Below are 25,868 nucleotides of genomic sequence, written 5' to 3'. Positions count from 1 at the left end.
CAATGCAATTCTGGGCTGCATCAATAGGAGTATAGCATCTAGATCAAGGGAAGTAATAGTGCCACTGTATTCTGCTCTGGTCAGACCTCACCTGGAGTACTGTGTCCAGTTCTGGGCACCACAGTTCAAGAAGGACACTGACAAACTGGAACGTGTCCAGAGGAGGGCAACCCAAATGGTCAAAGGCCTGGAAACGATGCCCTATGAGGAACAGCTAAGGGAGCTGGGCATGTTTAGCCTGGAGAAGAGGAGGTTAAGGGGTGATATGATAGCCATGTTCAAATATATAAAAGGATGTCACATAGAGGAGGGAGAAAGGTTGTTTTCTGCTGCTCCAGAGAAGTGAACACGGAGCAATGGATCCAAACTACACGAAAGAAGATTCCACCTAAACATTAGGAAGAACTTCCTGACAGTAAGAGCTGTTTGACAGTGGAATTTGCTGCCAAGGAGTGTGGTGGAGTCTCCTTCTTTGGAGGTCTTTAAGCAGAGGCTTGACAACCATATGTCAGGAGTGCTCTGATGGTGTTTCCAGCTTGGCAGGGGGTTGGACTCGATGGCCCTTGTGGTCTCTTCCAACTCTATGATTCTATTCTATTCTATTCTATTCTATTCTATGATTCTTTATTTATTTTTTAAGAGGGAATAAAGGGGATTTACCAGGAACAAATCCGATCTGGACAAGCCACACTGGATTGCGTAACTCAAGAGATTCAAACAAATCTACTGTAGGATGTGAAACACAAGAGCAGTCAAGTACAACATTTCTAAAGCGAACATGTTTACACATGGGGAGAAAGGTTTGTCCAGCCAGCGGGTAAACTTCCTGTTTCCTTCTGGGCTGGGACAGACTTCCTCTGCATGTGACTAGAGGTGGGCGTGGCCTCACCTGTGCAGGTAAATGATAAAAGCGCAGGGTAGGGCAGCCACCTCTCTCTCTTTCACCACAGATCAGAACGTGAGTAAACTCTTTTTATACTTTTTCAAAAGACGGTGTCGTCTCTTATATTTTATGAGGGAATAAGGGGAAATTACCAGAACAGTTATTATAGAGGCTTTAGCGAGCCTGAGCAAACGCATCCGTTGCAAAGTTTAAAATAAGGGAATGTTACTCTGCTGAAATTGTGGAACTTGTTAACACAAGTTGGATAAGGATATAACCAGACCATATCCTGCATCCCTGAACATTCCCACATCTACCAACTAGCTTCCTGCAATATACAGGGGAATGTCCTCTCCTCTCTTACTGTCCACAACATTCCCACAATGAGCAGGGCTGCAATGACTAGCGCTCCCCACCTTTGACATCACACATGGCACTTGCACATGGAGCAACGTTTCCTAGAGAGGTCAGGTTCAATTCCTGACATTTCTAGGGAGGTTTCCTCTCTGTGCAGGTGTCCAGAAGCAGTGGCAAGCTGGCCTAGGCAACGGCAAAGGGGCAGCTGGTCAATGCAGCCCCATTCGCATGTTCGGGGCACGTTTCTTCTGAGAAGGAGGCTATTGCCTCAACTCTTTTACACCCCACCTCCTTCCTGCATAGCCGAGCTACCAAGAATGATGGATCAGCATTTGCAAGAAACAAGAAGGGGAGTAGCACAGGAGCCAGCCTTTCTTCGCGCATGTACGTCAATGTTTTCACCACTTAGATTTTGATAGGGAATTTTGTTCCGACTCCAAGAGTTGTTGTCAGCAAGCTGCATGTAAGCAGATAATAAAAATAGGCTTGTCAAAACAAAACATTTATCGTATTAAAGAAGGTGTCAAGTGTATTTAAGAGGAGATCTGCAAATGTGTGTATGCGCACACCCACTTGGCCTTCTTAAGCTCCTGTTGAGAAGACCTTTGCTACAGGCTTGCTGTGGTTCCCACAAAGATGTCTGCCTAAGGACTCAGAAGCCCCTTTTCAACTTGGGAGGCATAACATTGCCTTCAGTTCTGAAGGCCTTGAGAAAACCAGGAGTTTAGTCATGTACGAGAGGCTTATTTAGCTGACAAGGCATCTCCATCCCAGTGACAAAGTGTCAAAGTTTTTTTAACAAAAGATTCGGAGAGGATAATCACCACCCATTTGTTTATTTAATTTACTAAAGCATTGGCTAATACTATAAGAAGGACATGGGATTGTATGCCAGCAGCTAAATCCAGTAGAATAAATCCTATAAAAACATACGGCTCAAGGACTTAACTTTTAGGGATGGCAAACCTGTAGAAACTTATTTTTCAGCCCCACCCACTTGTGATAAAGCAAAAACATTTTGGGAACTGATCTACAATGAGTTAAAACAGATGTTTAGATATACCGTCCCCAAAAGTCCAGAAGCGTTTTGGCTGGGTTTGATGGAAGAGGAAATTGCAAAGGTAGACCAAAGATTATTTATGTACGCCATGATGGCGGCAAGAACTTTATTAGCCCAAAGGTGGAAATTGCAGGAATTACCAACGATTGAGGAATGGCAGATGAAGATGATGGACTATGCGGAACTAGCCAAGCTGACCCATAGAATCCGGAACCAAGATGACCAAAAATTTCAAAGGGACTAGAGGAAATTTATCTGGTATATGAGTAATTACTGTAAAAATGCGAAGACACTAGCGAGATTGAAATAAATCCTGCAACAAAAAAAATCTTAAAACTTTTTAGACTCAAGAGACAGAGTTGATTACCTATAAGGATACAAAGGTCAGTGAAGTGAAGGACATGAGGCAAGAGTTGATAATACAGGTGGGCTGTGCACAGGTGGGCTGCATGCAAGCTGCCGGCCAGCTCTGTGGAGCCTCCTTTTATTGACACAAATATGCAAACCCAGGTAGATAGATTTTGGGCTGTGACCTTTACACATCTTCCAGTCCTGAGATCGTGGGGTGGTACAAGGTCATTTTGGCACCTGTTTCCACCGCGTCATTTCCCCCTTGTGCAGTGTATGACGAAGGAGACAAAAGGTCTCAGAGACAAAGGTCACAGACAGGACACCACAGACTACTGAGACCACAAAAGGTTAGACAGAGGGTACTATGTTCAGACAGCTGTGGCTCTGTCTGGCGGGGGGTGCCCCACACCCCAAGGCCACACATGCAGGCAGACCGCAATCATCCCTACAGGTCAGAAGTCAAAAATTTAAAGTGTGATATAAAGACTTGAAAATAGAAAACCAGTTGAATGGAAGGAGGGAAGTCACAAGTTTGGCAGAGCAAAGAGTATATTTGTTATTGGAATGTGGAAAATACTGTGTTAAAAAATAAATTAATAAAAATTATATACTACTGCTACTAATAATAATAATAATTTTCAGCACTACCCTACACTATTGAAGGTCTTTCTTCCCTGTAGACTGTTCTGGGCTTTGTTTTTTCGGTTCACGGAAACAGATCTCCTGGAATAGCCTAATGCACATTTGAGGCTACAGAAGCCATAAATTCGGTGGTGTGATGTGTCAGAACGCATTGCCTTTATTTACTGGATGAAAACTACTTGTGATACAGAAAAGCTGGTAATTTGAATCCCTTCCCTAAAGCTATTGACAGAATAAATAATTTACTCATCAGTAGACCTCCTTGACATGCCTTGGCCTCCTTGAGGTCTCCTTGTCCGCGACCAACAAACGTCAGCTTGAACCTTCATTTGGATTGTTATAAGAATTCTAAGGTCTCAAATATAAAATAAATGTTCATAAATGTACAAGGCAAACACATACATAACTATATAAAATACGTGTCTGAAATAGTACAGGAGAGCAGTCCTGAAGCCATTTTGTCTCTCCCAATGACCTCAAATATTCCTCTGCAGTAAGGGAGGCAAATGGTGAAAGCCTTCCCATACAGTGGTGCCCCGCAAGACGAACGCCTCGCAAGACGGAAAACCCGCTAGACGAAAGGGTTTTCCGTTTTGGAGGCGCTTCGCAAAACGAATTTCCCTATGGGGTTGCTTCGTAAGACGAAAAAATCTTGCGTCTCCCCACAGGTTTTCCCCCCGCTTTCCCCGCCCTTTTCTTAAGCCGCTAATCAGCTGTTCCGCTGATAAGCTGCTTAACAGCTGATCGCTGGAAGCTGCTTGACAGCTGTAGCGCTAATCCGCTAAGCTGTCAATGGGCTTGCTTCGCAAGACGAAAAAACCGCTAGACGAAGAGAATCGCGGAACAAATTCTTTTCGTCTAGCGAGGCACCACTGTAGTCTTTTTGCTTACAAATCCTGTCTTAAGGGTGTATATGTGTATGAATAGGGTGAGCCTGCGACCTGAATTCAGGAACTAAGGTACTGATCCATCACAAGAGAATGGCCAGGCTGCCAAGGTAAAGCATTCAGTGACTGTTATCAGGTATCCTGGCAAACTGCTGTAGACCCACCTCCTTCTGTGGTCTTGGGCTACAGGGTGGACAGTTTCAAAAGCCTATATAAGGGCTTGCACACCATTGTTCTGGGTTCTCTCCTTCCTCCTGCGTGTGGGGAGTGAGGACCCTGTTGCCACAGTTCCTTGAATAAAGATCAGGCTGACTAGCCGCTTTGCTTCTCAATATACTCTGATTGGCCTCTGTTATTTTCTCCTACTGATAGGAGGACTCTTAAGGACTCTATACAGGCTCTTGAATACCCCATAAGGAAAAAGGAGCGTTTTTTTTTTCTTATAACAGGATCATAAAGCAAACTCAATGCTCAAGCTGTTGTGTCATGATTCAGTGGCAAGCGGCTTGCAGTGATGTGGTTAGAGACTGCCGGGTCTTTAAGAAGTATGGTTTATTTCACACATACCGACCCAATGTAGGGAGAAAGTTCCCCACAAAGTCTCACCCAAGCAATGAATAAGCTGCCTGAATTACCGTATTTTTCCGTGTATAAGATTTTTGGGGGACTCAAAATTAAGAAAATGGGGGGAGATTGCCGCTGTGTATACGGCAACCTCCCCTTTTAACATTATTTTTTAGTAAAAAAACCAACCCCAAACCCTAGTCTTATACATGGCAAAGTATGTTATTTATTAAACAATTAACTCTGCAACCCTGAGTTGTCGATTAAAGTGAACTATCAAGCCCTGGAATACATTTTCGTATATTTATGGGAAGCAGAAATGTATTGATTTATTTTCCGAAATACACTCAAGGCTCTCCATGCAAGCAAATGTGCATAAATCAATAACTTTTTTTATTTTATTTTAAACCAACAAGCATACTTTCATAAGAATGAATGACTCTGATATTTTTTGAGTTGACTCCTTAATATTAACTGGCAAAAGAGATCCATAATTTCTCAACAATGTTTGTCAGAAATGTTTAAACACCTAGTAGCACAGCCCCAAATTGTGAAGAAACATTGTGCCAGGTTTTCAGCCCATGGATTCAGCCCACGATTTTGCTTTAAACTGGTATGTCAGTTTAAACCAGGGGTCAGCAAACTTTTTCAGCAGGGGGCCTGTCCACTGTCCCTCAGACTTTGTGGGGGCCCAGACTATATTTTTAAAAAGAAGAATGAATTCCTATGCCCCACAAATAACCCAGAGATGCATTTTAAATAAAAGGACACATTCTACTCATGTAAAACCACGAATATTCCCAGACCGTCCGCGCGCCGGATTGAGAAGGCGATTGGGCTGGATCCGGCCCCCGGGCCTTAGTTTGCCTACCCATGCTTTAAACTGTCTATAAAGGTAAAGGGACCCCTGACCATTAGGTCCAGTCATAGCCGACTCTGGGGTTGCGGTGCTCATCTCGCTTTACTGGCCAAGGGAGCTGGCGTGCAGCTTCCGGGTCATGTGGCCAGCATGACTAAGCTGTTAGGGTGTGAAACCTAAGACGCTGGCAAGTTAGCAATGTCATGTGACTTTAAGTAGTCAAGCTCGCTAAGTTGCTCAGAATAGCGCAGGGAAACGCTGTTTACCTTCCCGCTGGAACGGTACCTATTTATCTACTTTGACGTGCTTTTGAACTGCTAGGTTGGCAGGAGCAGGGACCGAGCAACGGGAACTCACTCCGTCGCGGGGATTCAAACCGCTGACCTTCTGATCGACAAGTCCTAGGCTCTGTGGTTTAACCCACAGCGCCACCCGCGTCCCTAAAACTGTCTATAGATGTAAGCATAAATGGCTTGGACTTTCTCTACCCACACTTCCAGGTCTTATTCAAAGCACATGTCAATGGTTCATGGATTTTGCTCTTACTTTACTTCTCACAATTCCATGCCCTTCCTGTTTGCCCAGTTTGTGTTCTAAGGCCTTCAGGGAGCAGACATTACACATGTTTCCCCAACAGAGTGGCAGACTTCTCATCTTTCTACCCAAGCACATACATCCTCACATAACCCTTGGCTTCGGAGGGAGTCCAGGACAACAGAGAAGGAACCTACTTGTTCACAGTCTTGATATGGTTTAGGCAACACTCTTACAGTGCAGGGTTTTAATGTTTCTGGGATTTGCCCCTTGCTTTGTACATCTTAAAAAAGCATTAAAAGAAAAGGAGCCAGTTGTTCAGAAAAGGTCTTATAAAGAATGACAGGCTGTTTATGAAGTTTCATTCTGTTCCAGCTTGGATGTCTTCTGATGAAAAGGGTCTAACCATATATTTTTGGTGGTCTGGTGTTAATTTTGGAAGAGTGAGGTTATTTAAACAGTGCTGTACTTCCATAGCACCTGTAATAATAATAATAATAATAATAATAATTTATTTATACCCCACCCATCTGGCTGGATTTCCCCAGCCACTCTGAGGAGCCTGGTGTGCACAGTTTGGGACAGAATTCTGAGAATTCCTGAAGAATCCTTTCTTTTTCGCAAGTGCTCTGAGGCTCTGAGAAAGCTAACCATCTGTAGTGTGTTGTTTTGTGTTCCACAGGTTCTGCTAATCATAGCTCATTAGGGGCAATCCAAAGGACGAATGAGGTGCATCTCTTCTGCAGTCAGGGTGTTGAAATGCCTTCAGAGCAATTGGAGCAGCAAGCTAAGACGCCACCTTGCCTGGGTGACATCACCACCCTCTGGCAAGATGGAGTTTTAATCTGGGCAGTGACATATCAAAAAAGTGACCCTATCTTAGCTCACTTTGGAACTCCATAGGAATTCCATGGGCAGAGTTTCCGTTCTTTTCAGTGGGGCTTACATAGAAGAACTTTATGGTGGGTTGCGCCCCACAGGTCAGATCTGCTTCCTGTTCAGCTGTGCTTAAGAATATACAAAATCTTTTGCCTCATTTGGCTAATGGTAGGACTGCTTATCAGTCATAATTGATCACTGCAGGTTAATGGAAAGTATACAAGCTGATATCTGACTTTAAGGGATAATCTAAGCTTTTGGAGATGTAAACAGTCCATCTTCAGAAGAGCCACAAATTGTTATCAAATGAAGAAATTATCTGCCTCTTATCTGATGTAACTGATGACTAGAAATTGCTGGAGCATATACGAGCAGATATTATCTAACCTTGTTAAGCAATGTGCTCTGATTATTTAACCTTTGGGTGATTTAGTGGTCTGCCATCGGGATAATAAAGAGCACAGGGATGCCCAATCATAAAAATGTCCTGGACTAAATTGAGGAGCGGGAGGTGGTGGCAGAGGGGTCATTAATCCTGATATAGTAGGCTGGCCTGATTGTCAGGTGGTTTTATAAGACATCAAGACAGCCCCGCAGTAACCCATCTAAAACACTGCCTCCTACAGTTGGTGGAAGTCAGGAACAGAGAAGTCCTCTGAGGGGTTCCTTCTTCGCATACAACTTCTAAGAGAAACTTCTGTGAAGAGCTGTTGAAGAGAGAAAAAAGAGGTTCTCAAAAGCAGACACGTAAGTAGAGATAGATGGCATCTCTGTTTATTAATGCCCACACAGATTCACACAGCTGCCGCCTACACCAAGACTATCTCAGTCATCATGTGTAAGGACTGCTGTATTGTCTGCATCAGAAAGAATCCCTCGTAGGATCAGACTCTACAAGGTCCCCCCTACCTGTTCATCAGGTGATTGTTTAAAATAAAGAGGCTAAGCAGCAGTTCAATATAGTTTCCCTTGGTTACATTATGAGATATGGAGAAAGTCAGGGTGGGCAAAGCCTCTGGCATAGTGCCTTTGGCATAGCTTTTTTGCATGTTCAGACCCAGAAACCTCCCCCCTAAATAAATTCACACTTGACTCAAATTTTGGTTTTGGTTTTTGGCAGGATTTAGGCCACAACTTTATTGATTACAGAAAGTGACTGGTTGCATAGGCTCTGGTTCGACTAGCTCCCTGCCATGCAGGTAGCGCTGACCCAGGGTTCCAGCATAGGTCAGCCAAGGGTGAACACCTGGATAAGTGGAAAGTCGGGAACAGGCTATCTCCGCCACCCAAATGTCCCCCTGGACTCCGGCACAGGCACAACCCCCTGTCAGGGGTTGACCAAACCATTGAGTCCCTGGATTCCTTTAACGGAATACGCTTCTCCCATCCCTATCACCTGAACCAGAGCCTATCCACAACATTACAAGTTGTGACAATTTACTACGCGGCAGGCAAAACCCAAATGGCAGTAGCCAATCAGCCAAGTGGGGAAAATTCCTGCCGTGACCCTGTCCCAACGACAGACAACACACGGCGGCATAGCAAGGTCAAGCACCAAGCCCTAAAAGTAGGGAGAGGTGGGCTCTGGGTCATGTGCATGGGCATAAATAGGTCCCTCGAACTGTTTGGACTGCATCCCATTGGCCAGATTGCACCCAGGTATGAGGGACCTACCAATCGGGTGTTGTGGCTGACCAATCGTACAGACCCACAACACAGCGTGTTGGTTTTCCAGGTCTCACCGCAATACGTGCCCTCTTTAAGGGAGGACCTGATTTGTCAATATATAACATAAATTACTGTGCTCTGGTACGTTGCACCACCGAGCTTATTGGAAATGTGGTAGCTATATAGACTCAAGCATTAGAATATTTCAGGCAGTTGATTTCTACAGGCTTGATAAAACAAAAACCACAAACACCATACCACTGGACCACCTCCCAGAGAATGTATTACACAATTTGCAACAGGCTGACTTTCTGTAACACAGTTTAAAAACCTACCATACCATTTAAGGATAATCATACATGCACACTTCAAAAACTCCCTCAGTATCTTTAATGGAAGAGATAGATTATATAAAATGTGGACTTAAGCTTTTTGATGAATCAGATGAGGCAGAAATTTTGAAAAAGCTGATAGATCAGTGTAAAATGCTGGGGGCGGGAGGCCATTCCTATAACAGTACAGTGGTATCTCGCAAGACGAAATTAATTCATTCTGCGAGTTTTTTCGTCTTGCGAATTTTTCGTCTTGCGAAGCACGGATTCGTTTTAAAAGTTTAACTTACCAAATGGCTGCAAAAGAAGTTATGAGTTGCTATGAGTTGCTCCTCGAAGTCAAGTCGCAACTGCACCTCTTCAAGCAATGCACCCTGGGTATTAACAGTTTTAAGAAAAAGGAAACAAACTTGCAAGACGTTTTCGTCTTGCGAAGCAAGCCCATAGGGAAATTCGTCTTGCGAAGCAACTCAAAAAACGAAAAACTCTTTCGTCTTGCGAGTTTTTCGTCTTACAAGGCATTCGTCTTGCGAGGTACCACTGTACCAGAATCTATTGTGTATGGGGGACATTCCTCAGGCAGGAGACACATTTGACCTATTATCATTTGTGTCTAACAAAAGGATTTTGGCTTGAGTGAAACTTGCTCCCATGTAAAATTTGTGGAAGAAAAGGATGATCTTGCCTATTTTTGCAGCAGTTGAATTTCGCTGGAATTTTCTTCAGCACAACCCATAGATTAGAAAAATGCACAAGGAGCAGTGGTCGTAAGGATTTTCTTAGGAAATTACAGTAAATGTGATCTTTAGGGTCTGGAAAGTACAGACGTACCGAAACCTCGGGTTTGCCATATTTCAAAAAGTGAACATTGTTGAGCTTTCTTTTGGCCCCCCTCCAAAAAAAGATTTTGCCCAGAGTTGTTGAGGTTTTTTCGCCGACCTGGGTTACCATATAGAGATCAGCCATGAGCTCAGGTATTTTCACGATATGTATAAGTATCTGCTTCCCCCGATGTTTGGCACACAGGCTTTGTGATCTTATTCACTTGATTGAAGCACCTCTCAGTGAACTGAATACCCTTTCTGCCCAGTGTCTCCTCAATTGGCTTTAACAGGGGAGGTGGTGCTGGAGACCCTTTTGGGGGTCAATCATTTGTACAATTAACTGAAGAAAACCAATGGGCTGCTGCTTCCTTATATCAAGCCCTATATAGGAAAGCTGTTTACTGTGTGATGGTTCATTATGTTTTTATATTTGCTGGAAGCCACCCAGAATGGCTGAGGTGGGGTACAAATAATAAAATTATTAGTAGTAGTAGTATTGTTGTCGTTGTGGCAGGCTGGCATGGCGAAAAGGGTTGCTGTCATCGGAGCTGGGGCTAGTGGCCTAACCGCTATTAAATGCTGCTTGGATGAAGGTCTCCAGCCAACATGTTTTGAAAGAAGTGATGACATTGGTGGCCTGTGGAGGTTCCAGGTATGTCGAAGTCTGGCTTTGTTGCTTCTTTACAAGCTGAGCTGTCTTTAGCATAGGTGGCACCGGGGTGCAAAGATCCGCCCAGCGCCCCCAAATGTTCATTTTAGCTCCTGCCGCTGCCTCCTCCCGAGTACTAATAAATGCTACTTTCACAGAGGGAAGACTGGGGGTGTGGGGTGAAGGAAGAAGAAGAAGGGAAGGAGAGTTTGGATTTGATATCCCGCTTTATCACTACCCAAAGGAGTCTCAAAGCGGCTAACATTCTCCTTTTCCCTTCCTCCCCCACAACAAACACTCTGTGAGGTGAGTGGGGCTGAGAGACTTCAGAGGAGTGTGACCCAGCAGCTGCATGTGGAGGAGCAGGGAATCGAACCCAGTTCACCAGATTCCAAGTCCACCACTCTTTTTTTTTTTGAAAATAATATTTATTACTTTTCCAACAAATTAAACACTACCAAAAAATGAACAATACAATACAATACAAAAACACTACCTAACACTAACACATTAAACTAACAAAACAAAACAAAACCAATTTAAAACACATCTACCAATTTCAATATCTTATCTTTCATTCACTTATTTCAACGACCTCCTCGCACCTCCCTTTTTGTATTCCACTTCTGTTAATTGTTTCAGCAATTCCTTTCCATCTTCCTCTGTTTTCTATCCTATAATTATCTTAACATATTCTAACCTTATGTTTTCCTTTAATACTCTAATAATCTATTTATACTTAATTCCTTATAACATTTCTACTAAAGCCATATAACTTCATTCCAACATTTTCCTAACAATCATTAATTTTACAGTATTTCTGTAAGTAGTCTTTAAACTTTTTCCAGTCTTCTTCCACCGACTCTTCTCCCTGGTCTCGGATTCTGCCAGTCATTTCCGCCAGTTCCATATAGTCCATCAACTTCATCTGCCATTCTTCCCGGGTGGGTAAATCTTGTGCCTTCCAATACTTCGCGATAAGTATTCTTGCTGCTGTTGTTGCATACATAAAAAAAGTTCTGTCCTTCTTTGGCACCAATTGGCCGACCATGCCCAGGAGAAAGGCCTCTGGTTTCTTCAGGAAGGTATATTTAAATACCTTTTTCATTTTGTTATAAATCATCTCCCAGAATGTCTTAATCCTTGGGCATGTCCACCAAAGGTGAAAGAATGTACCTTCAGTCTTATTACATTTCCAACATTTATTATCGGGCAGACTGTAAATTTTTGCAAGCTTGACTGGTGTCATGTACCACCTATAAATCATTTTCATTAAATTTTCTCTTAGGGCATTACATGCCGTGAATTTCATACCTGTGGTCCATAACTGTTCCCAGTCAGCCATCATTATGTTATGTCCAACGTCACGAGTCCACCGCTCTTAACCACTACACCACACTGGCTCTCGAGGGAGGAAGATGCTGCCTCATGGAGTGAAGACTGGGGGTGTGGGGTGAGGGAGGGAAGGAGGCTTGGGAGGCAAGCTGCATGCCTGCCAGCCATATAGTTTGCAGGGCGCAGCTGGAGGGCGTGCCGGGAAAGGGTAGGCCGCCAGCAAAGCTGCGCAGCTCCTCCACTCACTGGGGTGCCCCTGAGAGGCTGGTGCCCTGGCGCAACGAACCACTAAGCCCTATGGGAAAGACGGCTCTGTTTACAAGGGAATAGCAAAATATCCATGTGCAAACAGCAATAGTGCCCCTTGCGTCAGGATCAGCATCCAGCAAAGAGAATGGGGTTTTGTTTCTGCTTTGTCCTCCTGTATCTGCTTAAAGAATATGTGGGGGAAGAAAAAGTGGCTGGGAGATGAAAGTTATATTTGGATGGGGGAGGGATTGTATACCCAAGCACATCCTCCGTCAGCAGCAGCAGCCATGGGTGGTTGAAAGGAATTTTCATTTAGCCGGGGTCAAATCACAGGTGAGATATCTGACTGGCTATTCTTGGGAAGAGGTTGTGTTTGCAAGTGATATTTCAGATTTAGAACAGGCCAAAATCAAAATGGCTGAAAGATTCAAATAGTCGATGCTAAAAATACTTTGCATTTTGAAACAGAAGTTTCTCAAAGTGTGAATCACAGGATAATAGTTTGCAGATGCTGAATATTTGTTTTGATGAAGCCAGTAAGGTATAGAACAACGATATACACATTGCTAAGCTCCTAGTTTAAGAAAAGCTGCACGTTTTCCCAGGGCCTTGAAAATGAGCTACTTTCATTCTTTAAGTTTCACTATGGGTCTCTGGTCAAAAATGTTTTTTGAAGCACTATGGAAACCTGGCAAAATGTGCTAGATCAGAAACCATAGCCTGGAGCCATGGTAATAATAATAATAATAATAATAATAATAATAATAATAATAATAATAATAATTTTATTTATATCCCTCTTTCCCCAGCCGAAGCCGGGCTCAGAGTGGCTAACAACAGTAAAAATAACACAGTTTACATAAAATCATAATCAATTAATTGAAATTCATTCAAAAATCAATTCATTCGAAAATCAATTCAGAATGGCAACCATCGGGCTAGAGTTCTATGAGGATTACAGAAGGAGGGGGTCAGACTGTGCCTTCAGGTACTAAGTACCTGAAAAAAAAACATTATCTATGTTCAACTTGAGAAGCCCTGTTCTTAATTCTGCAATTTCCTTCAGGAGCACGATATTGGGGGCCAAGCCAGCATTTATAAATCTCTAACTATCAATACCTCAAAGGAGATGATGAGCTACAGTGACTTCCCCATCCCTGCTGAGTACCCAAACTACATGCACCACAGCAAAGTGATGGAGTACTTCAGGATGTATGCAGAACACTTTGACTTGCTCAGACACATACGGTTCAAGGTAAGAAGCCTGGCCCCTCATTCTATGCCAGGGGTCAGCAACGTTTTTCAGTCGTGGGCCAGTCCACCGTCCCTCAGACCATGTGGTGGGCGGGACTATATTTTGAAAAAAATATATGAATGAATTCCTATGCCCCACAAATAACCCAGAGATGCATTTTAAATAAAAGGACACATTCTACTCATGTAAAAACACGTTGATTCCAGGACCATTCATGTGCTGGATTAAGACGGCAATTGGGCTGCATCCAGCCCCTGGGCCTTAGATTGCCTACCCCTGTTCGTTCTCTCTCTCTCTCTCTCTCTCTCTCTCTCTCTCTCTCTCTCTCTCTCTCTTAAAATAACTTTTACTGAATGATTTTATGTTACAAAAAACATTACAACCATACTACTATTAAATATAATTAAGAAATAAAATTACATACATCAATATTTAGTTCGATATTTGTTATTTACCGTCTTATTTCCTCCCAAACATTCCATACTAAAACACACATATGTACACACACACACACACACAATAATAATGAAAGTAAATATTACCCCCCTTTTATCTTATAAAATATTTTCTTCACCTTTGACTTCCTGTCAAGTCCCTTTGCACATATTTTATCTTACAATCAAAACAATAAACCTTTCTATATAAATTTTCCAATACATTCTGAAAACATAATAAATCCTTAATTGTTGTCCACCTCCTTTTAGTTCCTTCATCACTTGAATGCTAGCACGGAGTCAAAACTATTATTGTATTTTTGCTTTGAGTTTCCTGTGAGTTTGCTAGTCAACTGAGCCCTCTCCACCAATTCCTGTAATTTGACTTGCCAATCTGTTATTTTTTGCCTCGTGATCTTTGCCTACCCGTTCTCTGGCTACCAAGGCAGCACCAAGCATGATCACAGTAGGGATGGTGGAAAACAGCTGGGAATGGAAAACAGAAGTAGATTCTCCTGCCGTGCCTCCCACTTCCTTTCCTTTAAATGGTTTTAAACTCAAATGATGCTTTGAATAAGGTCTTTTATTTAATTGTGGGTGAGTGCGTATCCTTTGTGTGTTTTTAAACTGTTTTCATGTTACGAGCTGCCTTGGGGTAAAGGCAAGATATAAACAAGCACACAAATAAAAAGCCACAAAGGCAACTTTCAACATGTTTGAAGGGAAATTTGTAAAAAAAACAATCCCCCCCCCCAATTTTATACTCTAAAGAGGCACAAAGTTACAGGCTCTAAAAAGACAGCCTCTGATATAATAAGCTAAAAGCACATTTGGAGTGGTTGGGTTGGGGGACATTTTGACACCCCACCACAATCTCCCAGATTATATATGTTTTACGATTTCATTATGTATAGTATGGGACACGGGTGGTGCTGTGGGTTAAACCACAGAGCCTAGGGCTTGCCGATCAGAAGGTCGGTGGTTCGAATCCCTGCGACGGGGTGAGCTCCCGTTGCTCGGTCCCTGCTCCTGCCAACCTAGCAGTTCGAAAGCACATCAAAGTGCAAATAGATAAATAGGTACCACTCCGGCAGGAAGGTAAACGGTGTTTCCGTGCACTGCTCTGGTTCGCCAGAAGCGGCTTAGTCCTGCTGGCCACATGACCCGGAAGCTGTACGCCGGCTCCCTTGGCCAATAAAGCGAGATGAGCGCCGCAACCCCAGAGTCGGTCATGACTGGACCTAATGGTCAGGGGTCCCTTTACCTTTTACCTTTATGTATGATATATTATTGGCCCATCCAGTTCAGCCTTCTCGTCAGCTCTCACTGCTAAGCAGCGCTCCCTCACAGTTTCCCGCCCTTCCTGGGAGTGCCAAGTATTGCACCGGAGCCTTCTGAATGTGCACAGCAACTACAGTCGTGTTTTGTAAGCTCCCTCTACTAAGGGTCGTACCACTTGCGATTGTGGATGAGGCCTCACATGATTTTATGTGGACGTTCAATCTTGTCTCAAACGGTACAGTTTTTATAAGGCTCCCGCACCTTGGAAACTTGCACAATGACTGTTCTTGTTTTCTGTGCGGAGGAGCACGATTTAAGCCATGTAAGCTCCCACCTAGAACCTGATCTGGTCTTATCCAAGAACAGGTTTATAACACCTCATTGAGGGGTGGCAGTGGCGGGGGGTGGCCTTTATGTCTAATAATAATAATAATAATAATAATAATAATAATAATAATAATATTTTATTTATACCCCACCCTCCCCAGCCAAGGCTGGGCTCAGTGACAGATATATGTATAAGCTAAACAAGCTATAGCATACGACCCCACTCTCTTGGGGCCCCCAAAAAACTTAAAGGAAAAAAACAACCTGGATGTACATTTCCAAAATATTAGATAAAAAACAAATAATAATAATAATAATAATAATAATAATAATAATAATAATAATAATAATAATTTATTATTTATACCCCGCCCATCTGGCTGGGCCTCCCCAGCCACTCTGGGCGGCTTCCATAAAAACCAAAAATACAGTAAAATCACACGTTAAAAACTTCCCTGAACAGGGAAAATAAAACCGACATACAGCAACAGTGTTTTGTGTTGTGTAGGCTCCTATGATGTAAGTCATGGGCCCCGCCTGCTAGCCTGCTCCCTCAAATATCACTGGCTTGCTCATTTCTATATATAGGGTGCCTACATTCTACATGTGCAAATGGCTTCAGATACCTATTAGGTCTATAAATTACCATATAGCATATATTCAACACAAAAAAAGCGACAATTTGTTGTTGACAAAGGACAGCTGGACATATCTAGGGCCCCATTACCTTCAGTAGCTTAGGGCCTCATCAAACCTAAATCCGGCCCTGCGTCTAGATATTCATTGTATGAGCAGTTCCCAAAATGATTCAAAGGAACCTCATCTCCGTGACCCCCCCAATCTGATAAATGTTCCACTTTGCAACCCCACTCACTGGCCTTTGTGAGCATATTTTAATTCATGTGCTTCATTGCTGTGAAATGTGCATATAAAGCCAAGCATAAAAACCATTTCCCTTGTCTTTCAAGGCTTGTGTCTGCAGCATAAAGAAACGTTCAGACTTCCCTATTACTGGCCAATGGGAGGTTGTAAGTGAAATATATGGGAAGCAGGAATCTGCCATCTTTGATGCTGTCCTGGTCTGCACTGGACACCACATAGATCCTTATTTTCCACTGGATTTGTTTCCTGGTAGGTGGGATTTTCTGATGTGGTCAACTGCTTGAGAATTCTGGGGAACCCGTACGAAAGCAGAATCCCCGTGACAGGAGTATGGTTCACCCCACTATTCTTTTTAGGGTATTTGGGTGTCTTAGAATATTTATAACATAGTAACATCGACAACCTCAAATATTTAAGGCACTATGTGTGGGAATACAGGTTAAAATATAATGTAAAATGCTGCCTCATTTTAATAGTGGCCCATAGATCAAAACCATAAGGGGAGGGAAACATAAGGCTGAGTCCAAACCAAAGGCCAGGCCGAACAGCTCTGTCTTGCAGGCCCTACGGAAAGATGTCAAGTCCCGCAGGGCCCTAGTCTCTTGTGACAGAGCGTTCTACCAAGTTGGGGCCAGTACTGAAAAGGCCCTGGCCCTAGTTGAGACCAATCTAACCACCTTGTGACTTGGGACCTTCAAGGTGTTGTCATTTGTGGACTTTAATGTCCTCCGTGGGGCATACCAGGAGAGGTAGTCCAGTAGGTACGTGGGTCCTAGGCTGCATATTTATTATTATTATTATCTCTGCCTGGAGGAGGACCATTTCCTCCCTAGGGTGATGTCAGACTTGACAACCCTTGCTAGGGGCACAGATAACTCTGTGAAACCTGTACGGATGTTTAAATTTGAGGCTTCCTCCTGACAGCGGAAGCAACAAGGATACAACTTGCCCAACATCGTGCAAAATGGCTTATTTCTCCTTTTCACAGGTATTGAGAAGTTTAAGGGGAAAATTATGCACAGCCGAGAATATAAGCATCCTGAAAAATTCCGGGACCAGCGAATCCTCGTGATAGGCTTGGGAAATTCTGGAGCAGACATCTCCGTGGACCTCAGCCATGTCACTAAGCAGGTTCTGCTCACTTAAGAAAAAAAAACACCAAATAAATCATTTGCCTTATATTCTCCTAAACACCTTTCTGGGGCACCTTTCTCAAGCTTTGGGCCCTGTAGTGCCACTGAAACCAAGAGAAGTGAGCTCCTGCTAGCGACACTTAACTGCTTAATTCTGCAAGTGTTTACTTGTAAGGAAGTCTCACTTAACTCAATGGGACTTGATGCCTCAGAATCTTTTTCCTAAATATGCAATTTAAAAACAAAACACAAAGCAATTCATGGGTGAAAGTTGAGCAGTGTAATGGTTCTAGGGGTTGCTCATGCGTAAATCGATGCTACACCTGGCTGGGTTACCTGGGTGAACCCTTTCTGTCTGGACAGCCACTCACCCATGGCTGTCTCAATCGCTGGCAGAATCCGTCAGTGGGTGTTTCTTGAACTTCTTCCAGCAAATAAGTTCTTTGATGCCAAGTCTCTGCCTACTCTCCCTGCGCGGAAGTCTTCTGCGCAGGGAGGGTGTGGGCAGCGGAGGACCCGTGCTCTCCCCGCTGGTCTCCAGCGAGGAGTCATGGAGCCACCTCGCCGATTCCCCCATCTGCCCCCCTTCTCCACTGGTGCTACGCTGATTTCCTTCCCCAGAAGATGGGCTGCTTCTCTCCCTCCCGGGACGCTCTCTGGAATCCCTCTGGAGCCCTCCCTCTCCCTCTGGCTCCGATGGCAGCTCCCTGACATGCAGTGGCCCCACAGAGGGTGGGATTGCTTAGCGCTTGAGGCCCCTACCAACCCTCAGCTGCTTTTTCACCCACAGGGGAAAATATACTGGAGTTCCCCCTGTAGGATAATATTCCAAAATGGTATTCCCCACCTGCAGTGTATCAAAGGATAGTGTATCAAACCGCTACAAGGACACTGCCAGCACATTCTAATATATGTGTTGGTTATGCCTGAACATGTGATTCCATTACACTTGGCTCTCAGTAGGCGTCTGTGGTGGGTTTTTCTTACTTAACCTGCCCCTGTCTCCTCCACATAGATCTTTCTGAGCACCAGAACTGGCACCTGGGTGGTGAATCGTGTCTCCGATGATGGGTATCCCTTAGACGTGGTTCATTTTACACGCTTCAAAAACCTCCTTCGCAATATGCTTCCTTGCGCTCTGGTGAACCTGTGGGGAGAGAAGAAGCTGAACGCGAGGTTTAATCATGAGAACTATGGTATAAAACCCCAGCACAGGTAAGGCAGGAGACTTTTTTAATCTCTGAGAATCGTGAAGGGTGGGGAATTCTGCCTTTCTTTGCTGTTTTTAGCATTTCTTCTTTTTCTTGTGAATATTCAAGGAACCATTTGCATTCTTTTATTAAAAGTTTGCTATCTTGATTTCTTATTTTTCCTATAAGTTTGGCCATTTCTGCATATTCCATAAGTTTTTATATCCATTCTTCTTTCGCTGGGACATCTTCTTCTTTCCATTTTTGGGCAAGTAACATTCTTGCCACTGTAGTTGCATACATGAATAAATTTTGACACAGTTTGGGTAGTTCTGTCCCTATAATTCCCAAAAGGAAAGCTTCTGGGTTTGGTTTTTTTACAAACATTATTTTAAACATCTTTTTCAATTCATTATATATCATTTCCCAGTTAAGCTTTAACCTTACTACAAGACCACCACATATGGTAAAAAAGAATCTTCTTTCTCTTTACACTTCCAACACTTATTTGATATTGATTTATACATTTTTGCCATTTATTCGGTGTTAGGTACCATCGATATAACATTTTCATATAATTTTCTCTTAGACCATAACATGCTGTAAATATTATATCCATATTCCACAATCATTCCCATGCTTCCATATCTATATTATAACCAATAACTATTGTCCAGCGTATCATTGAGGATTTTATTTGCTCATCCTTGGTCTCCCATTCCGATAATATTTTATACATTTTAGACAGGACTTTTACATTACATTCCAACAGATCTCTCTTCAGTTGGGATATTTGTTTCCCAAACCCTTGTATCCTATCTTTCTTAAATACTTCGTTCAAATGATGATATTGTATCCATGTTGTTATTTTTCCTGATAATTCCTTAAATTCTTTTAATGGATACTCTCCACCCTCTTGGTTTAATAAATTTCTTTAAGCTGTCCACCCTTCTATCAGATTCTTTTTCTTTACCGCTATAGCTTCCAACGGACACGGGTGGCGCTGTGGGTTAAACCACAGAGCCTAGGATTTGCCAATCGGAAGGTTGGTGGTTCGAATCCCCATGACGGGGTGTGCTCCCGTTGCTCGGTCCCTGCTTCTGCCAACCTAGCAGGTCGAAAGCACGTCAAAGTGCAAGTAGATAAATAGGTACCACTCTGGCGGGAAGGTAAATGGCGTTTCCGTGCGCTGCTCTGGTTCGCCAGAAGCGGCTTAGTCATGCTGGCCACATGACCCGGAAGCTGTCTGCGGACAAACGCCGGCTCCCTCGGCGTATAGAGCGAGATGAGCATGCAACCCCAGAGTCAGTCACGTCTGGACCTAATGGTCAGGGGTCCCTTTACCCTTATAGCTTCCAACGGTGAGAGCCAAATGGATGGGGCTGAATCAACCAGCTCCCCTCTCTTATTCCTCCTCTTCCACATCACTGCCTGACCTCTTGTCACTTCCATTCTCAGAGTCCTCTCATCCTTTGACACTTCCTGCCTTTCCCGCCCCATCCTGGCCGGCAGCACAGGGAACATGCAGTTAGTCTCTCTGGCCTCACTTGTAAGAATCTCATCTCCATTCTTCTTTCTGTCCACGTGCGTGAAAATATATACTGTATTTTTCGCTCTATAAGACGCACCAGACCACAAGACGCACCTAGTTTTTGGAGGAGGAAAACAAGAAAAAAAATAAATCTGAATCTCAGAAGCCAGAACAGCAAGAGGGATCGCTGCGCAGTGAAAGCAGCAATCCCTCCTGCTGTTCTGGCTTCTGGGATAGCTGCGCAGCCTGCATTTGCACCATAAGACACACACACTTTCCCCCTTACTTTTTAGGAGGGAAAAAGTGAGTCTTATAGAGCAAAAAATACGGTATGCATCCATACTGTTGGGCTTCAGGGAATTCAATCCCTCCTACGGTGGCAGCCAAGAAGCAGATAACAAGAAGAGTTCTTACCAAGTCTTTATTCAATATTCACAGAGAGAGAATGCAGAAAAGCCATCTCTCTTAGATAATGGTATTGCTCCAAGTACAGTCCCCCCCCTCCATCTCTCCTATTATACGCCATCCCTGTGTCGGCTGACCTGTGCTTTCTGCCTCTGAGCTTTCTGTTCTACTACTCTCAATGCACGCCAGGTCCTGGGAGGGGGGGTGGTTAGGAATGCTTTCTAAAGAAACTGAGTCTGTTAGCTGTATCTCTCCTCATTCTTCTTCCTGCTGCTCCTCTCCCAATATTTCCTAGCTTCTCCCCTCTGCAGCCTCTGAACTATGACCTTCTGCAAACCACTGTTCTAAATCTATACTGTCCTCCTCTTCTTGGGAAGATTCAGGAAGGGGGGTGGGTGGTCCCCACCATTCCTCTTTAGTCCAGTCCCTGACACATACACACAGAGAAGCAAAGGCTTCTCCCCTTTTGCTCCGTAAAGAGCCATGCACACTGGAGGGTGACAGACAACCAAGGAATAAATCTGAATAAACTTCTGCAAGCACAGAACAACCCACCCAGAGGTTGCAGCACTTCAAGGTCTCTTTCCTTCTTTGCTCCGTAGGTTCCTCAGTAGGTATCCCATTGCAGCTGACGACCTTCCGAACGCCATAATTTCTGGCAGGGTGCTCATGAAGCCAAACGTGAAGGAGTTCACTGAGAGAGGAGTGATATTTGAAGATGGCAGCAGAGAGGAAGACATTGACGTGGTAATCTTTGCCACAGGATACAACTACTCATTTGCCTTTGTTGAGGAGGGAGTCATCCAGACAAGGGACAATTGGATCCCGCTCTATAAGTTTGTCTTCCCACCACAGCTGGAAAAGCCCACACTGGCAATCATTGGCCTCCTCCAACCTTTGGGAGCCATCATGCCAATAGCTGAACTCCAAGCTCGCTGGGCCACAAGAATCTTCAAGGGTAAGGAAGAGAGGAATACACTGGGGATTCCCGAGCTACTGCTCTGTTAAGGTCTCCAGCTTGGGCTCTGTTCTGTATAATGAACTCCCTGATCCATGCTGGAACAACAAAGAATTATGGGTGGATTCTCATGGGTGTGAAAAGGTGGCTTCTAATCCAACCATGCATTTCTATAGCTGTGTCTGGGAGAGGACTGAGTTATGAGAGAGGTTGCAGTAGGCAAGGAGACCAGGGCTTGAACCAGAGCTTTACCAGAGAGGACAGGAAGAAATGAGCAGCTTTTTGCATTCTTGGTCAGGAGAAAGAGAGCTGCGAAACAATTGGGCAGCCGATCTTTTATTTGAAATGCTTAACTGGTACCCAGCCAGATGGGCGGGGTATAAGTAAATAAATAAACAAATAAATATATTATTAATATTATTATAATTACCTATGTGTGTGTTATTTTTCAGGCTTGCTCAAGTTGCCTTCAGAGGATGAAATGATGGCTGACATTACCAAGAAGGTCAAGTATAATGAGAAACGGTAGGTTGTGCCATCTTTCCATACTTACAGTGAGGGATGTTGATTTCTCCTGGGACTTCAGCATGCTAAATTTCATGGTCTTGGAAGCTTGCGTCTCATTTCTAGCTTTGTAGAGTGTTCTTCAAATGTGTAGTTTGCCAGAGCTTCCCATTAGTTCATGTCGTTTTTCACCTCTACATTGCTGGTGGGAACATGCACATTGGTAAAATGAAGCAGAAAAGCAATATTTGTGCCAGTGTACAAGCTTTTCCCCCTGCAGGATTCCCCCAGTGTTTGAATAGGGTGGCAAGTGTGTGAGCTTTGACCACCAATTTGGGAAGACTAGTAACCCTTGAGCAATAGGATGTGGGGCAGAGGAACAGTTTGGGACTAGTTTCCCCTTTCAACTAGGAGTCAGGGAAGCAGAAAGAGCAGTGAGTTGACTGAGGCTGAAGCATCCTTCCAGTCCACAGTTGCTCTTTGGTGACCTGATGCAGAATTACTGTATTTTTTGCTCTATAAGACTCACTTTTTCCCTCCTAAAAAGTAAGGTGCAATGTGTGTGTGTCTTATGGAGCGAAGGCAGGCTGCGCAGCTATCCCAGAAGCCAGAACAGCAAGAGGGATTGCTGCTTTCACTGCACAGAGATCCCTCTTGCTGTTCTGGCTTCTGAGATTCAGAATATTTTTTTTCTTGTTTTCCTCCTCCCAAAACTAGGTGCGTCTTATGGTCTGGTGCGTCTTATAGAGTGAAAAATACGGTACCAACTTTGTTGCCTGCTAAGATGTGCAGCCTCTGCCCAACCTGGATATTTGTAAACAAAGCAAATATCCACAAGAGATGATAAGTCTCCAATGCTCTCCCATCCAAAGGGAACCCTGCAGTTCTGGCCTGAAGCCTCTCGCAGAAGTAGTGAGTGTGTTGCCACTGGAAATGATGAGTCTTGCTCCCTGGGATTAAAAGCAGCCAAATGCGCCAAACATGGCAAAGGGGAGAGGGGGTGGCTGCAGGAAGACCAAGCTGGAGCTGCATTTAAGGCAGGGGTCAGCAAACTTTTTCAGCAGGGGGCCAGACCACTGTCCCTCAGACCTTGTCAGGGGCCGGACTATATTTTTTGGGGGGAGATGAACGAATTTCTATGCCCCACAAATAACCCAGAGATGCATTTTGAATAAAAGGACACATTCTACTCATGTAAAAACATGCTGAATCCCAGACCATCCGCGGGATTTAGAAGGCGATTGGGCTGGATCTGGCCTCCGGGCCTTAGTTTGCCTACCCATGGTTTAAGGCAGTGTTCCCCAACCTTGGGCCTCCAGCTGTTTTTGGACTACAATTCCCATCATCCTTGACCACTGGTCTTGCTAGCGAGGGATGATGGGAGTTGTAGTCCAAAAACAGCTGGAGGCCCAAGGTTGGGAAACACTGGTTTAAGGCAGCCTTTCTCAACCTGTGGGTCCCCAGATGTTGTTGAACTACAAGTCCCATGACCCCTAGTTAGCAAGGCCAGAGCTCAGGGATGATGGGAGTTGTAATCCAACAACATCTGGGGACCCACAGGTTGAGAACCGCTGGTTTAAGGTCTCCTTAAAGGTAAAGGGTAAAGGGACCCCGACCATTAGGTCCAGTCATGACCGACTCTGGGGTTGCGGTGCTCATCTCGCTTTATTGGCCAAGGGAGCCGGTGTACAGCTTCCAGGTCATGTGGTCAGCATGACTAAGTCGCTTCTGGCAAACCAGAGCAGCGCACGGAAACGCCGTTTACCTTCCTGCCGGAGTGGTACCTATTTATCTACTTGCACTTTGACATGCTTTTGAACTGCTAGGTTGGCAGGAGCAGGGACCGAGCAACGGGAGCTCACCCTGTCACGGGGATTCGAACCGCCAACCTTCTGATCGGCAAGCTCAGGGGTCTCACTAATGCCTGCCAATTCCCCCCTCTCTCCTTAGATATGTGCCAAGCCAGCACACCATGCTGCAGGTGCAGTATGTTGATCACATGGATGAACTGGCCTCCCAGTCGGGAGTTAAGCCCAACCTGCCGCGTCTCATCCTGACAGACCCAAAGCTGGCCTGGGAGGTGTTCTTTGGGCCCTGCTCTCCGGCGCAGTTCCGTCTGACGGGGCCTGGGAAGTGGGAGGGGGCCAGAACCGCCATCCTGACCCAGAAGGAGAGGATTGTCAAGGCCACCAAGACCCGAGGCCTGCAGAGCTGCATGGGCACCAGTCTGCCTTCGTCGCCTTGTATCTTCATCAAAGTGCTTGGCTGTTTGGCCATCTTTGCCATCCTAGTAGCTTACCTGTAGATTGGAGCCAGAGGGGAACCCATTTCCTTGTACAGTGGTGCCTCGCAAGACGAATGCCTCGCAAGACGGAAAACCCGCTAGACGAAAGGGTTTTCCGTTTTGGAGGTGCTTCGCAAAACGAATTTCCTATGGGCTTGCTTCACAAGACGAAAATGTCTTGCGAGTTCCTGCGGGGTTTTTTCCCCTCCCCCCCTTTTCCCCAATCCGCTAAGCCGCTTATCAGCTGATCCGCTAAGCCGCTTATCAGCTGATCCGCTAAGCCACTTATCAGCTGATCCGCTAAGCCGCTTATCAGCTGATCCGCTAAGCCTGCTAAGCCGCTAATAGCGCTAATCCACTAAGCCGCTAATGGGCTTGTTTCGCAAGACAAAAAAACCGCAAGACGAAGAGACTCGCGGAACGGATTCTTTTCGTCTTGCGAGGAACCACCGTACCTGCACACCCTTGTAGCTGGCACACATCTAGGATGCTGGGAAGAACAGGTGTGGCTTTAAAGAGAGCAGAATCTGTTACACGTTAACTCTAGCTTGTTCAGCAGCGAACAGATCGTGCAATGAATTCCCCAGAATTCCCCCCCCCCCACGTCTTCTCCCTTACACTAGTCTGCTTGTTAACATTCACACAACCAAGGGGACTCTGTCCTCACAGGCATATTCAGGATAATACTTGCACTTCTTTTTTGCTTTTGTTCTTTTTTTTTAATAATAATTTTTATTAGTTTTCAGTTACAGTCCAATCATAGCCTCATTATAACAATACCCATTTACTAATGCCAATCGTTCAAATACCAAATTATATAATTTAGATAAGGTGACCCCCCCCCCCACATGTTAGAATTGATGGTTTGATGATTTTCTTTATTCCAAAATCTTATTAATTTTAATTACATTCCGGTCATAATAATAATCCCTTATACAACAACTGCAATATTAATAACTTCTATTCATGATGACACATTAAATGATTTATAAAACTACAATCTTTATAATCTTTGTTCTTCCTGTGTGTGGCAGTTATTCTGTACATGGTGTTTCTTCCTGTCCATGTAAAATGTTATGTATGCCTTTTCCTGGTTGTTGCTGTTATCCATCATGCCTTGGGCGGAGCTGATATCCCATTGTGGTTCCAGAAATTTCTCCCTCACTCTGTCCCGTGCTTCGTTATTTTGCAACTTTCACAACAGCTGCAAAAGTCACTCTGTCCTAATAAATAACATTTTTTCATCATTTTCCCTCTCACCCTGGCTCTCTCAATGTGTTCAGCACCCTAATCTGAGGACTCTCACATTCAAAAGTTCCAAAGGAAATCAAACCCTGTTATAATGGAAGATAATAAAATGCTACATTCTGACTTGTATGAGTTCTATGAACATCCCCCATCTTTTCCTGCACAGATCAGGCTTTTGAACTCCTGAGAAGTGAGGATAAACAGTTTTTGAAATTACAGAGCAATAGCCACGTTAATATTTTATTCATGCAGTTGTCAGTCTACAACAGCTTACAACACAATAAATCTGCCCAACTTTTAAGATGCCACAAGGCCCTGGGCAACTCTAGCAGCTTAAGCTTGAGACAGAGAAATGTCAAAATT

At 44.2% G+C, this 25,868-nt stretch overlaps 1 protein-coding gene and 1 long non-coding RNA gene across 3 annotated transcripts in view; one reads left to right on the top strand and one right to left on the bottom strand.

The window, feature by feature from the left end:
* The window catches only part of LOC310846879, a 278,101-nt gene that overhangs the window by 152,671 nt on the left and 99,562 nt on the right, over window positions 1-25,868 (bottom strand). The gene's annotated exons all lie outside the window — the stretch shown is intronic.
* LOC310846797 (flavin-containing monooxygenase 5-like) lies at window positions 7,430-24,278 on the top strand (the record flags this gene model as incomplete). The annotated part of the gene is made up of 9 exons (XM_083743904.1): window positions 7,430-7,763; window positions 10,355-10,492; window positions 13,140-13,328; window positions 16,339-16,501; window positions 17,241-17,383; window positions 18,401-18,600; window positions 21,114-21,469; window positions 21,922-21,994; window positions 23,924-24,278. The coding sequence occupies exons 2-9, from the start codon at window positions 10,361-10,363 to the stop codon at window positions 24,276-24,278; spliced, it is 1,611 nt and encodes a 536-aa protein (XP_083600030.1). The 5' UTR covers window positions 7,430-7,763; window positions 10,355-10,360.

This window comes from Podarcis gaigeae, assembly GCF_964106915.1.
Source record: "Podarcis gaigeae genome assembly, chromosome: 6".
Classification (NCBI taxonomy): domain Eukaryota; kingdom Metazoa; phylum Chordata; class Lepidosauria; order Squamata; family Lacertidae; genus Podarcis; species Podarcis gaigeae.
Note: the sequence above shows the minus strand (reverse complement) of the source record. Positions and strands in the feature narration are given on the sequence as shown.